The sequence below is a fragment of the Triturus cristatus genome, chromosome 4_2 (assembly GCF_964204655.1).
Source record: "Triturus cristatus chromosome 4_2, aTriCri1.1, whole genome shotgun sequence".
Classification (NCBI taxonomy): Eukaryota; Metazoa; Chordata; class Amphibia; order Caudata; family Salamandridae; genus Triturus; species Triturus cristatus.
In genome coordinates, this window is record NC_140586.1 from 731,175,140 (window position 1) to 731,190,601 (window position 15,462).

At 44.0% G+C, this 15,462-nt stretch overlaps 1 protein-coding gene across 1 annotated transcript in view; it reads left to right on the forward strand.

Moving 5' to 3' along the window:
• Positions 1-15,462, forward strand: part of CC2D1B (coiled-coil and C2 domain containing 1B) — a 654,195-nt gene that overhangs the window by 189,175 nt on the left and 449,558 nt on the right. Inside the window, exon 11 of the mRNA XM_085602619.1 lies at positions 9,095-9,225. Within this exon, the coding sequence (XP_085458745.1) occupies positions 9,095-9,225 (131 nt within the window). The remainder of the gene's footprint in view (positions 1-9,094; positions 9,226-15,462) is intronic.

The window sequence follows — 15,462 nt, forward strand, 5'->3', positions numbered from 1 at the left end:
CTGCGTAAGCGGCCTATCTCCCTGGAATGGGCGCACCTGACTGAATCATTCAAAAGCGAGATGGAGGAAGAGGAGGGGGGGGGCTGTGGGGTCTGCCCCCCCCCCCCCCCCCCCGGAATCCCCCCGCATAAGCGGTGGTGCTCGTTGACGGAGATGGGTCATTGGGAGTGAGAGTGTGTGCCTGACTCCGGATTATGAGCGGTGTGGTTATTTGTGGGGTCGGGTTCCCCCTTGCGTGATACATGGACTGGCCTCCTTCCTTCCTCATCCGTGGGTTTGGGGTAGGGTTGCCCTCCGTTTCGGCTCGCCATCCCTTATTTCTGGGGTCTCCAGGCCATATTATGGATCAAGGAGGGTGGTAATCGCATGCCTCCCTTCCCATTAAAATAATAGCTGCCATGAGGGATGGGATGGGTCCCCGGGTCCTAAAATGTTTCAGGAGGGGGCCTCCCTACACTCCATACCCCCCCCCCCCCCCCATCCACCCCCAACAAAAAAAACTTGCGTCATGCCCACGGGCCCTGTCTCACAAGGGCAGGTTTTTCTTTTGGCAGTACAGCGTTTTGCTGTTCTTAAAACAAATTATGCTTTGAGCCCAAGGAGGGGTCCCTCTGGAATCCCCCACCAGACCTAGAGGTGTAAGGGTATCCCCACACTCCCCCCTAATGTTTTTTGAATCCTTTTAGAGGAGAGGGGACTGAGTGCCCAAGTCCTAAAATGGCTGCTGCAACATCTTTGTTCACTTAAGTGGGGTGTTATGTCTAGATGTAAAGTGCACCCGTGAGGGTATCCTTGTGCCTAGCTCTTCCTTTTGTAGGTTGATTAATTGAAAACCAGGTTTTCAGCTTCTTTCAGAAATTATGGGGAGAGCAGCAGGCTCTGATGTTGAGTGGGAGGCCATTCCACACTATAGGAGTGATGTAAGAGAACGCCCATCCTCCTGATCTGGTTTTTGTATGCGTGGGAGTAGTCCTGCAGAGCCTGATAGGTGTTTGGTGGAAGGAAATACAGCTGTTCAGGTAGGTATGATCTAAATTGTGTAGTGCCTTGAATGTGTGTGTGAGACGTTTTAAATGAGTGTGTTTGTGTATTGGGAGCCAGAGGCTCCCAGATATGTTGTGATGTGGTTTCTGTGTGACAGGTTGAGGATGAGTCTGGCTGACAAGTTCTGGATGGTTTGTAGTCTTCTAGTGTGTTGACCAATGTGATCCTTGCGTAGAGAGTGTTCCTGTAGTCCAACTTGCTGGTGACTAGGGCATGCGTGACAGTTTTTCTAGTGTTGCTTGGGAGCCATTTGAAGATCTTCCTCAGCATCTTCAGGGTGTGGAAGCAGGATATAGTAATGACATTGACTTGTGCAGTCATGTCCAGTTTGCTGTCGATTATTCCATGGTTCCTGGTGTGGGTCCAAGTTCGGCTGGCCACCAGTTGAAGTCCCATGGTCAGTCGTTCTAGCTGAAGATCATTAGTTCTGTCTTTTCCTATGTTGAGTTTGAGACAATTTGCTTTCATCCAGTTACCGACTTTGGTCATGCAGGAGGTAAACTTGTTTTTTCTGTTGGGCGTCTTATCCAAGAGAATATTTTAGTTATGTATTGTTGGTGTAGGAAAGAATGTTTGTTGTGTGTGCAGATGACATTGGCCAGGAGAATCATGCATATGTTGAAGAGGGTGGGGCTGAGTGATGACCTTTGAAGCAATCCACAGATGAGTTTGCTGGCTTCCAAGTAGTAAGGTGCTAGACTGTCAGCCTCTGTTCTATTTGTTTAGAAGGAGCAGATCCAGCGGAGAGCAGGTCCCTGGATTCCAATGTTGTGCAGGCACCTGATGAGGATGGGGTGTGACACTGTGTCAAATGCAGCAGAGAGGTCCTGTAGAATAAGAACTAGCATGTTTCCTCTGTCCAGGATCATGCGGATGCCGTCTGTGGCGGCGATGAGTGCAGTTTCTGTACTGTGGTTGTGTCTAAATCTGGACAGTGTGGTGTTGATCTGGTGGTTACTGAAGTGGTAGGTGAGGAGTCTCTTGCATTGTATTCTGCTATGAAAAAGCTGTTCTGACTTGAACTGGTAAACAAAAATCTTGTTCCATTAGAGGGGAAGCTGCTACTGCTGCCTTATTGAGAAATATTTCCTTTGCAGAGATGTAAGGAAGCCACCGGGAAGACTTTGCATATGTTTACAAGACATTACTGTTTTGCTTCAGACTGTTGAGCGCATAGCGTAGTAGAGCCGGTGTCCTTGAGAAACCTCTCTACATAGTTAATTTATTTTCTTTTTCCCTTCCTCCACTTATAGTAGGGGATGGGCTTGCTACTCCTTCTGTGATTATCAGTGTAGCTTCCCTGAAGGAGAAGGAGTCATTGCTTACCTGTAACTCTAGTTCTTCTTCAGGGGACTTACCATTGAAATCCTAAGTATTGCTCCCTCTTCCCAGTAGACAACATGAAGGAAAATAATGGTTTTCTGTAGTAGTAACCTTTGTCTTTGTTATTTAAAAAAAGGAACCAGAACAACTGCGTATGTGGGAGCATGCTAGGATGCTGGAGAACTGATAACCCTGAAAACTAAGGGTGTAGTTTTTCAGCATTACCTGGCTGTAGGTTATAAGGCTACATTGTCGCATTGTTTTACTTTACAAAAGAAAGGTCGGTAAAATATTTTTTCCTTGTTACCTAGTTCCTCTGGTTCATTCATATATTTGTAATAGGACTTAATTGGGTAAAGTAAATAAATAGAATTGTCCAATATAGCCTTTTTAATAGGCTGCTAAATTATTTGTCTTCATATTAAAAAAATAAGACTATTTTTATTTTTTATTTTTTTAATAACAAAAACTGAATTTTCTTTGCCAAAGTGCTCCAGGATCCCCCACATAGGCGATCTATTCAGTTCTTATGATTTCAGTGAAAATTCCCCTCAAGGAAGACTGGGTTTACAGGAAAGCAACTATTTTTTCTCTACTTGTCAAAATTGTAGAATGGGATACAACCATTTCAGAAGGAAGCATTTTGTGGCGACTAAGAAAAATGTCTAGTCTACATCTCATCCAGTCAGACAATCAAAAAGAAAGCGCCCTGTAGAGGTAACACCTAAAATAGTCTCTTATTTTATTCAGATCAAGGCAGACTGGGACGTGACCAAGATGGCTTTCGGACATGTGGTACCTTAGCGAGCTCTGTCCTCTGGACCATTTACATAGATCCTGCTGCAGCATCTAAAGCCCTCTGGGCGCCCGAAGCAGTTGCTGAGGCCCTCCTGTGCCTGTTGCTGAATTCGGATAGGTGCTGGGGGTGGGACTCAGCCAAGTGAGACCTACAGATTGGGGATATCCCAGGCCTCAGATGCTGGGAGCTACCAGAATCAATGTGGAACATAGCAGCTGCCTTTAGTGTTTGGGGCAGCTGCCGATGTCCTGGACTGGACCTGAACCGTAGACGGACCAGGGAGCAGGGACCGCCTGCCTGTGTGTGGGGGCCCATGGTGGGAAGCCCAAACGATGAGGATTGGCTGCAGTGCTTCTGTTGACGCTGCTCACATTTGAAGAGGTGAGGCTGAGTGAGATGGGTCTACGGCTGGTGGGCGGGCCGTGGTCACTCTGCCAGCATACCGTATTCCTGCACACTTTCTGTTGAGTTAAATGGAAATAGGAATCACCGTTCTGAGAAATCTCAGCCAAGAGAGAACCTTGTAGCAGGATACCAACACGCGTCTATCGCTGATGCTTCCCTACACCCAATAAAACTTATTGAGGTCTCGGGTAAGTTGTAAATTGAATACTGGCATAACTGAAGCCTTTTCTACATTTTGAACCTGTATAAAGGGGTATGTAGGTAGATGGTGTATAAAATGGTTTTGACAATAATTCAAATATCTGTTCTTCAGAATTCTAAGAAATGTGGTAACTGTTGCGGGGATCTACTTTTAAGAAGTACCGCACAACTGAAAGAAGACTGTGACGAGGCAGATGTTAAAAAGCTTATGGTGCAAGGTCAATATAATGCAAATGTGTTCTCCGTCTAGAATGTGGTATGTCTATTATGTTCTCCTTATCCTTCTTTAGAGTCTGCATATGCCTGTACACGAGATAAAGATCATCAATTTAAATTATGTCCTGAATAGATTGTTTTGATTAAGCTTGTTTTTTGACTGATTTAGTGTGGAATGTGAAATGCAGCTTTGAGATTTTACAGGATGGTCTAAATGTAATGTTACTGAAGAACGATGATATGAGTGTTTCTTTGAAATGCTCTGAAGAAGACGATGCACCTCGATATCACATGGAAATATTATTCCTCTAAATGCTCATTTTGCTTCTCATCAATGTTTTACTTCAGGTGCTGTAACGTTCTTCAATCCAACATGCTTGTCCTTTTCCTCTTTTACCTTTTTTCTGACATTTTCTCCTAGTAGGAATCTAGCCCTGCCATTTACCTAGCCAAAAACATGGAAAAACCTGCCAATCCCATATAGGTTTTGCAAGCATGCTTTAAGGTCTTATACATAGCATCTGGAACTCATGTAATATAACTGTCCATTGACCAATGCGCGAGGAGACTTGCTGTCCCTTCTCCATTTCTACTTCTCACCCACAGCTTTACTAATTCTAAAAGCTAATCCAGCCCCAGAAGTCTGCAAAACTCAGCCACTGTTGCCCAGTACACTTTCAAAAACATGACAATATGAGTGCTGACATGCTTCTGTCTAGCCCTGCTAGTCCTCAACAGCAAAGGGTCTGGAAGGGAAAAACCGAATCTGCGCTATTAGTAGTGAGGTACAGCATTCTTTAGGAAAAAACAACATGCACCAATGTGCATAGTTTATGCAGTACAGCATTATGTTTTTTTTTTTAACTTTATTTTTTATTTTGTTGATTGAAAAGCGAAACGTACAGTTGGGAAAAGGAGTCGCTAATGCATGGACTACTCTCAAATGCAGGCAACGAGTTACAGCGATGGGCAGAAGGTGTCGTAGCAGACTTCCCAACGAGAAACACATATTTACATCAACATCACATATATTCAAATTCATGGGTCAATTCCAGTACAATCGTAACAGTCAGAAGTGGGCTAGGCATCACATTTATCAATGACTTGGTTCTGTCCTGCCGTGCGAAAGGTCTATTCTCCCCTTGTCTGCGTCCAGGTCCAGATTATAGTACTCTATCTACGGTGTCCAAGTTTTCCAGAATTTACGCGGGCAAACCCTCGCCTTGTAAATCACTTTCTCCGCCACCATATATAGATCCATATTAGATCTCTATTCTGTGAGTGTGGGAAGTCGTTGGGCTCCCCAGTACTTAGCTATGTCTCTTTTGGCTACTACTAATCCTGGGTTAGCCAGCAGGAGCCTGTGTCGTGGCATGTCGATGTCTGTGGGGATACCCAGTAGCAGAAATTTTGCATCTAACCCTAGTTGAGCTCCCAGGATATTTTTCAATTCTCCCAGTATCGTGTGCCAGTAGGTTTGGATGTGTCTGCACTACCAGAGGGTGTGTATGTATGTGCCTCGCTCCACATGGCATCTAAGACAAGTTGGGTCCTCAGCCCTCCCCATAGTGTGTAGGCGTGCCCTGTCAAAGTAGATTCTATGGAGGTTCTTATATTGTATGAGACGTAGCCTCAGTCAAATCGCTACTTCGCGCAGGTGCATAAGGGCCGCTTCCCAGTGGGCCGGTGGTTAGTTCCCATTTGGCAGGCAGCGGACCAAGGTTGTACGGTATATTGTTGATTTGTCTTGTATGTCAGGGATACCGCCTGAGTCGGGATCTCTTCCTGTAGATGCCTACCCTCTAGCGGAGCATATTCTGGCAGCATTACACCGTCCAACCCTTCAGCATGCCAGGTGTGTTTAAGTCGAAGCAGGGCCGGACTGGGAACCAAAACCGGCCCTGAGAAAGTACTCGGCCGGCCCCCCCAGGGGGTTGGGGGAGCGGCCGAGCTCTTTACCAGGGCCGGTTTTCGGCCGATTTTGTTACCGGGCCGATTTTGCAGTTATGCTGCAAAAACGGCCCTGCAACAAAAACGGCCCCCAGGGGCCCACTACGGCCAGTCCGGCCCTGAGTCGAAGGTAGGAATAGGCTTGGGAGCTATGAAGTTGATATTTAGACTGAAGGGAGGAAAATGAAGCTAGAGAGCCCCTCTCCAACAGGTCCCCTATCTTAGAAATACCTATGAAGTCCCATTTCTTAAAACCCCTCAGTTTTCTGATCTCATTCTACCTAGTGCGCTCCCACAGGGGGGTCTCTCGGGTAGGTTTCCCCTCCCATTTCATCTGCTTTTCCGCACTCTTCCAGGCCGTTAGTATGCGTTGGGTAGCTGGAAGGAGACGTGTACCTCCAGCACCCCCGTATATGTAGTGCAGTTGGGTGTGTTGTCGGAATTGCAGTCTTTCCAGTCTATAGGTAAGGTGATCACTTGGCGCGTGGTTCCATTCGTTGATGACTATGAGGTGGGCCGCTCTATCATATGCTCTGATATCTGGTACGGCCAAACCTCCGTTATATGGATTGCGCTGCAGCGTTCGCAGTGCTATTCGTTGGTGGGCTCCGTCCCAGAGAAGAAGACGTAGTTCACTGTCAATGGAAGTAAAAATAGTGTCAGGTAAGTTGTGGTATGTATTTTGCAAAATATAATGGAGTTGAGGGAGTGTTATCCTCTTATACATGGCGGCCCTCCACATGATGGTCAGAGGTAGTTTCCTCCATCTCTTCACATGCACCTGAAAGTTCAGTAACACTCGTCTAATGTTACATTCCAGTCCGGCCACGGGGTCGGTTGTGATATAGAGCCCCAGATAGATAAACCCCTTCGTAGACAGCCGCATACAGTTCGGGTAGGTGTGAGGCTCCATTTCTCCACTCAGCGGATAGAGGGTGGATTTATTCCAGTTAATCTTATAGCCCGCATCGCCGCCATATTCTTCAAATATTTCTAATATTCGGGGGAGTGTCTTGGCCTGTTGTGTGACATATAGCAGAATATCGTCTGCATATAATGATAAGCGTTCCTCTTCTAAAAGATGCGACTCGTCTAGGAAGCTGCCTAGTCCCTGTCTGGTTCTAACCACACAGGCCAGTGGTTCTAGGATGAGGGCAAACAAAGGAGGGGATAAGGGGCACCCCTGTCTGGTGCCGCGTTGTATCGGCCAACTTGCAGAAAGAACTCCATCTACTCGAACCCTCGCTTCAGGTGTGTTCTATAACAGTGCCAGCCATTCTCGGAAGACCGGGCCAAAGCCCATTTTTTCCAGGGTGCACCACATGAAGGGCCAATGAATCGTGTCAAACGTTTTCTCAGCGTCAAGCGAGAGAAGCAGATGGGGGCTATCTCGACCCTAACATAACATAAACATAACATGTACTTTTGTATAGCGCACGTATCACCCGAAAGTCTCAAGGCGCTGAATAACAGATGTATATTGTTACCCAACTCAATAGTACTCATTTTATCGACCTCAGATGGATGAAAGGCTGAGTGGACCCGCCGGGATTAGAACCTGTGACCATGAGGTCGAACACAGGCCCCTACAGTGGATGCATTTGTCCACTGCGCCACTGACCCTGTACCATGTCCATCCAATTAGCTAGACGGCGTAGATTAAAACGCGTGGCACGCTTTGGCATAAAGCCTGATTGATCCCTGTGTATCAGTGGAAGAATTAGTCCCGAGATGTCTCGCAAGGATTGTGGCCAAAATCTTTACTTCAATATTAAGAAGGGATATTGGGTGGTATGACCCACAATCATCTGGGGGTTTTCCGGTCTTAGGGATGACCACCACCGTGGCTAGACGGGGATCTCGTGGCAGAATCCCCTGTTCCTTTGATTCCTGGAACATCTTAAGAAGGTGCAGTGCCAGCAGTGTACTATTTAGTTTAAAAAAATTCACCCGGAAGACTGTTAAGGACCCTGAGTCTTGCCCGCCTTCTGTCAGCTGATGGCTCGGTCACTTCCGCCAGTGTCAAATCCCCCTCTAGACTGTCTTTCTCCTCCTGTGTGAGTGAGGGCAGGTCAATGGTACTCAAGTACTGACGTATTTGTGATTCTTCTGTCTGGTTTTGGGCTGCGTATAATGTTGTGTAGTATCTCGCGAAGGCTCCAGCTATAGCCTCAGGAGTGGTGTAGGTGACAGCATTTTCCGTAATAGACATTACCCATTGTGACTCTTTTTCTTTCCGTTCTAACCATGCTAGTAACTTCCCCGCTCTATCGCTGGTTTCGTAAAGTCTATGTTTGGTTGCCAGCTGTTGTGCCCTCACCTCGTTGGTCGCAAGCGCTAGGTCAGTTAATGTGGTAGGGTCACTTCCTTCTAGGTCTAAGAGTTTATTTTCTAAATCTTCAATCTCTTGGGCTGCGTGTTTTTTTTGTGAACGATTATGTTCTGTGCTCTATCACGTATTACCATTTTGTACACCTCCCATAAAGTGACTGCTGATGGTACCGTACCCACATTTTCACTAAAATAGAGCTCGGAGTCTACCCGAAGCTCTTTGGTGACTGTCTCTTCCTGCAACGCCCACGAGTTCAATCGCCACTGTGCTATTTGATGGCCGCCACCCACCTTCATCAGGAGAGGAGAATGGTCAGAAATGCCCCTAGCCAGATAGTCTATGGTGTCCACCTGACGTACTTTTCCCGCTGGGGCGAGAAGATAGTCCAGCCGTGAAAACACTCTGTGGACCCCTGAAAAATAAGAGTATGCCCGTTGATACGGGTGGTGTCGCCGCCACAGATCAGTCAGCAGTACAACATTCTTGATCGCAATATAGTATATAAGCCATTTTTATTACAATGTAAATCTGTGTTGTGGTAACTATAATGACAAATAATATCGTCAATTATTATTTGGCCCTGATGAAGCAACCTGATTAGTTGAGAAACACGTGTTGAACTATCCTCCTGTGGGACATAATTAATTTTTAATAAAGCAGTCAGAACAACTGAGGAGTCGCGGAGGTCTCCAGCAAAAGAGGAGACCCCAAATTCTTTCTGTTTTTAACAATAATGAGGATTGCTAACTCTAGAGGTGGGATGTTTTCAAAGTCTTAACTTGAATTATTTTTTCTTTTTTTAATGTGTCTAAAATTGGACACAGGAGTTCCTCAACAGCCAACCACTGTACAGGAAGCACTGCAGCAAAGAATGGAAAGGTACAAATCTGCAGCTGAACAGGCAAAGGCGAGTGGGGATGAAAGGAAAGCCAGAATGCATGAAAGAATAGCCAAGGTTGGTTGCCACTACTATACATCTTACAATAGTATGTTTTGTTATGTTGGCAAAATGTTTAAGCGCTGTGGGATCCAGGGTAAGTGCGGGATCCGGTGCCAGACTTCCGCCTTTCTTTGTGGCATTCAAGTACTTCGGTAGCATTTTTAGCATTGTTGCTTAGATTGTTATTCCTTTCAGCACCCATATCATTGAGGTGTCTCACTTACTGGTACTTTTCGTCGCTGCTACCTCAAGATTCATGGGGTGTCTGTAGTTCTGAGTTGTGGCACTGAAACATAATTGCTCTCTTTTAATTCCATCATCTCTTACCTCAGTTTCTTTTTTCCCCCTGATCAGTACCGTCAGACGTGGCTTCCTAGCTGGCAGTTCTACCTCTCATAACTCTGCCTTTCCTGCATCACCTCCCTCCTTTCACCAAAGCTGATCTGTGCAAGCAGTGCTTACAAAGCATGGCCACTGTTAACTTACTGTGTACTTTGCATCACACTGTCTGGCAGGGTGCTTTTGAATAGGCTTCCCTAGTGTGTAAGTTTTGACCAGGGTAGTTTCACGACCTAAAAATCTTAATAACCTTGACCCTGGGTTAACTTGCACACCAACATTTTGGAATCCTTAGTGGTTTCAGAGGGCCCTGAGTCACATGGCCTTCAAAGTTGACATTTTCTCAAAAATCGAAGATGTGCCAAATTCAGAAGCATGTGACCCTTTGCTAGGATCAGATGTTTGTACTATGTTTGTTCTCTCTTGGCCTTGCCTCTTGAGAACTCTGACAGTTTCTCCTGGTGGGCTTGAGTACATCTCCTTTAAACTCCTTCCTATCCTCAGTTGGCAGTCAAGCTTAGGTTCATGACCTTTAGCCCACTGAGGACTACTTTCTCCACATCAGTATGATGGAATTAGAGTTTTCAGGCCATATCATTTTTCCTGTCCTCCTAGCAAGGCAACAGAGGTTGATTCTCATAACACCAACATTTTTATATGACCATGCAGGATGACAACCTCTCCTACTATCTGTGCTATCTATCCATTATTGATATTATAGAGAGGCACTACTTCAAGTTGTATCTCTTGGCAGTTCATCTGCCTAGATTTCTCAATCCCCAAGTGGATTTCTTGATCAGAGTGACTTTGTATCACACTAGTAGGAGAAGAGCAATGCAGTAGTTTCCTTTATGTTGAGTATTTTGAGGGAGTTGAACAACTTGGTTCCTGACACAACTACACAGGTGATTTCTTCACTTCCTGGATAGGCAAAGGACTGCTGTACCTGATGGTTTCTTTTCTTCACTGGTAATTGTTGACCCTTTATGCTTGTCTACCCTTTTGTTTCTGCTTTTCAGATTCACGCATAGTTAAAATGACCTCACAAGCACCTTTTCCATCTCCTGGAATGATTAGACCATTTCTCACAGGAAATTATCTGATACTGCCTCGTTTCCCTTGATCATTCGGTCACTTGCAATCTATCTACGTCTGGAATTTTCAGATAACCTGCCTATTGTATAGCTGCCAGAATAAATCGTATCACAGCCAAACTATGGCGCAAGTGGCTGAGGTTTCGCCAATGGACCATAGTGAAGAATAGCAATGCGCTTTCTTGTGTGTTAGATGATGTGTTTTTATTTCACTCCCACTTGATCATTTGGGGAAATCAAGTGAAATGTTAGATCCTACGTGGTAACGGCTAGTACATAAAGGAATTTAATTCATGTTTTCTCTTGCAAATTGTTGTGGTAAACATCCAGGGTTTATTAAATGTTTTCACTCCTGTTCGCAGACTGCAACCTTCCTGGGTCCCTGTTGTGCTCTTTACAATTCTGGTCCATAAGAACTTTTTGCCCACCTGTGACCTTCAAATGGTAACCGGAAAAGGTGTGTGTTTAGTTGTGTTTATGTCTACTGACAGTGTCTGCAAGCTTCAGGCTCCTTCTTTACTTCATCTTTTATTGGATTAAAAAAAAAGACAGGCAGCAAAATTATCTTATGTAGCAACTGCTTCAAAATATAGATCACAACATATTTGGTGTATGCTAATATTGTTTGTTGCTTTCAAACCTCATGAGTCCCCTTTCTTATCTCTACCTGGTAGTCCTCATTAGAATAACACCTTTGATGCTCCCCCATCCAGCCTTCCTCAGTGCTGAACTTCAGCTATAGCTTGAAAGTCGTATAAGAAATAATGAAGTGGGGAGGGAAATGTGTAGTGCATAGAAAAATCATTGGGATAGCAGGGAGATTAGCCAAGATGATGTGAGGGTAAAAGTGTAAATAGGTACAAAACTGCCAGAGCTTATGGGGCATTGTTAATTTAACAGCTGTCAATCTTCTACAGTGGTCACTCCTCCGCAAATCCATTGGCATCTTGCAGACAGAGCTCTTTTGCAGTCTAGTATCAATTGTTGAAGTTGCGTCTCAAAAGCATGCAGGAGGCGTTGTCATCTTACTTGCTCCATAGAGAACAGCTGTTAACATAATGTAGGCTATGGAGGTAGTGTTCCTCTCTAGAAACGAGGCAAGAAGATTAGGGGTGTGCATAGTGCACTAAATAAGGCATCTCTTGATAGCTGTCATCACACCAACGTTTAATGGGTATCATATGTTTGCTTGCAAGATCTTCAACTCCTATTGAGAGTGATATAAATTCCCCCCTTTGCTATTCCATTATTTGGGAGAGGTTTGTTTAAAAAATAGACCGGTTTGCCTTTAATTGGCGCATTGCCGGTATTTTACACTGCCTCTAGCGTACAATCGAAGACCTGCCGGCATTTTCTATCCTGATGGTGAAGACGACTTAAGCCAGAAATATTGCTTTATAACATAAGTCACTTTGTGCAGCGGCATCTAGTTCTTGACTGCCGTCCAGGCGAAAATGCACTTATCCATATGTGAACCTTCAACTCTTAATGAGATTCCTAACTTCCAGAGGTTTCTGTCCTGACCGCATTCTCTAAATTCTCAAGCCCTTGATCTGAGGTACCTTTACACCTCTGAGACTCTTCCAGGCTCTCCTTCAGCTATTTGTTTTGTCTGTGAACTTTCTTTCTATTGTCAGATAGGACCTGAATATAGACATCTCCAATTGCGATATGCGCCTTCTGGTGCCAGAACTGACCCCTACAGTGCATCAAACTTAAAATTAAGCAAGGAATAATTTCTATCAATCTTCTGGTGTGCGCCAGTCTGTTGGACCTGTTGGGGCAGTAGTCCTGAAGTGTCTCAAATGCAGGCAAACTCTTATCCAGTTCACCTTTTCTCTGTTTGTCAGGGAGCCTCTTAAGCATGGACAGACCTGAAGTTTTCTGATCTTTATATAATGTCAAGGTACATAGATATGGAGTGAAGAATAATAAAACTAAATGTACATACCTTCAACATATTATGGTACTCGATATTTTGGATATATAATTTTGACAGAATTATATTTATACTTGTTATAGTGGTCGAAAACCACTGTGAAAAGAATTTATGATCACTTACTGTGCTCACAAACCATACCTTGGAAGTTACAGTTCTCCAGCATTAGATCTTTCATAGATTCACATGCTTGTTCCATAGCAGTGTAAAGCACAGTGCCTGAAAAGGCCTAAAATTGTGGCACTGTATTAGCACTGTCACTTCATTGGAGAAAAAACAAACTTCATCCACTGATATGAGCATGTTTCTAAACTCACCCCTCGCAGATAAAATCTCACCTCCGATTTCAAACACAAGAGTAAAAGGTATCGTAATAACAACCAGAAATATCTAGGCGATCCTCTCTGTAAGATACCAATGCTTGGGACTGTAGTTACAGGTAAGTTACCTATTTCTTTTATAGCTCTGGGTAGTTCTTAGATTCAGGTACCTGAATCAGAGTAGGGGGTAGTATGAACAGTATATATGTATATATATATATATGTGTGTGTGTGTGTGTGTGTGTGTGTATATATATATATATGTTAATTTCGAACAACAAGAGAGAGAGGGTCAAGACACACTCTTAGTCCCCCTAAATCAATCATAAGAAAACAACAAAAGAGTGTAAAGAAAACAGAACGTATGAGTCTGAGTAATACAAACTATAATAACACTGTGAATCAATCTTGAGTGTTTAGTGAACCCTCACTCATCAACATAGTTGATGACATGCTTCATCATGGGGTTCTGCTGGAGGTACCTTGTGTACCACCAGTGTGCTACGACGCTGTGTTTAAGGCGGAGCAACAGAGAAAGACTAAAAATGTTCGTCGGAATCAGTGTAAGTGAAAGTGAAAATAAATGGTTAAAATGTCAAGATCCATCCAACAATCAATTTAATTAGGATGGGGCTTAAACCGTTAAAAACAGTGGCGGATGTATACTCTTGACTATTAATGAGTCAGGAACATCCAATAGTGGTCAACGTGGTCGACATGTTTCAGCTTATTGTGTCTGATTTACCAAGCTTTCATCAGGACCTAACCAGGAATGCACCAGGGCGGTATAGGCTTACTAAAGCCCACCCTAACCTCAGGTGTTTTTGGGAACCGATACACTCACGGTTTCAGTTGCGTTCCTTCCGTATTCTCGAAAGGATACCTGTATGGGAGTAATCACATAGAGTGCAACACATCAATCAATGACTCTTAATTATGTGGTACTTTATATAAACAACAGATTGAAGTCAGTGTTAAACGTGGGACAGGATGTCGATTCGAATACGTCATGCCCACTGACTATATTAGTGTTAAGAATACTTGAAAACATGCTAAATGCATATATACCCTCTTTAGGGAAATTACTCCAATCGATACAATGGCCGACGAGTATTACAAGATAAACAAAACCAGTAGATTGCAAAAATAGGCACTAATAACCAAATGAAAAAATACGGCACTCACATGTAAAAAAGCAATGCTGTACTCCTTAGGCAGACAGTGGGTGGCGGGACTACAGGACAACTGTTAGGGATAAACGGGAAAGATATAGATATAAATAACCCGAAACCCAAATCGGTCCATCCCGTAGGTTTACGCGGCAGGCCAAAAGGAGTAGGAAAAAGCCCATCCTTGGTACTTACATCTTCCAAGTCACCTGCCTGGCGCGTACACCTAAATGAAACCACCTCGCCTGGAGTCAGCGTTTGGTACGATCATCGCGGTAAAAATAGGCGAGATCTCACCATTAACCGGAAATCCGGTTTGTGTGAAAGTAAAAGAAACAGACAACAGACTCAAGGAAAGACTAGAGCGCTGAATGTTTCAAAATTTAGAAAATTCAAAACTTTATGCGTCGATAGACTGATGAACAAATACATCATAATCACAGACTAGGGAAATTGACTCAGAATGTGATACTTGTAAGTGATCGATCTCGCACATAATGACCAAAACGAATCATGTAAAGTATTAAAATTGGAAACTAAACCCTAGTTAGGCTGGAATTATTTAGTGCCCATTTATTGGATAATCCAGTCGGCAACTAAAGATTCAAGGGTCATATGTATGCAAGAATCATCATTAAGCTCAATGGTAGAATATGCCTAAACTTCACTGATAGGGCTATTCATTTAGGTCTTAAAATGGAGCCCCAAGGGATATTATCATTAAGACCAGATACATGTGTAGAAAGACGGTAAATCCAACGTTGTTCTTTCTCGAACAAAATCGATGGATTAGCCTGTTCAATCACAGTCCAGTACAGATCGTCCACAGTATGGTTATAACGTAAAAAATGTTCAGTGAGTTTAGTGGTACTTTTCTTGCATCGGATGTTACTTCGGTGCTCGCCAATTCGTAACTTCACTTTTCGTGTCGTCATTCCCACATATCTTAAGTCGCAAGGGCAAGTAATCAGATATACCACATCAGCAGTATTACAATTGGTATGGCTCCTTTGCGTCCAAATTTTGCCTACTTCCAAAACTAAGGTTTTGGTAGATGAAGTGAGATGACAAACACTACATGACCCACAGGGGAAATGTCCAAAGACAGGTGGTAGGCCCCAAGCACTAAGGACAGACCTATCACTGGCAACATTGGAATTCCGTGGTCTCGTGTGGACAAGGGAGTCCCGTGCCGTATTTTTTCATTTGGTTATTAGTGCCTATTTTTGCAATCTACTGGTTTTGTTTATCTTGTAATACTCGTCGGCCATTGTATCGATTGGAGTAGTTTCCCTAAAGAGGGTATATATGCATTTAGCATGTTTTCAAGTATTCTTAACACTAATATAGTCAGTGGGCATGACGTATTCGAATCGACATCCTGTCCCACG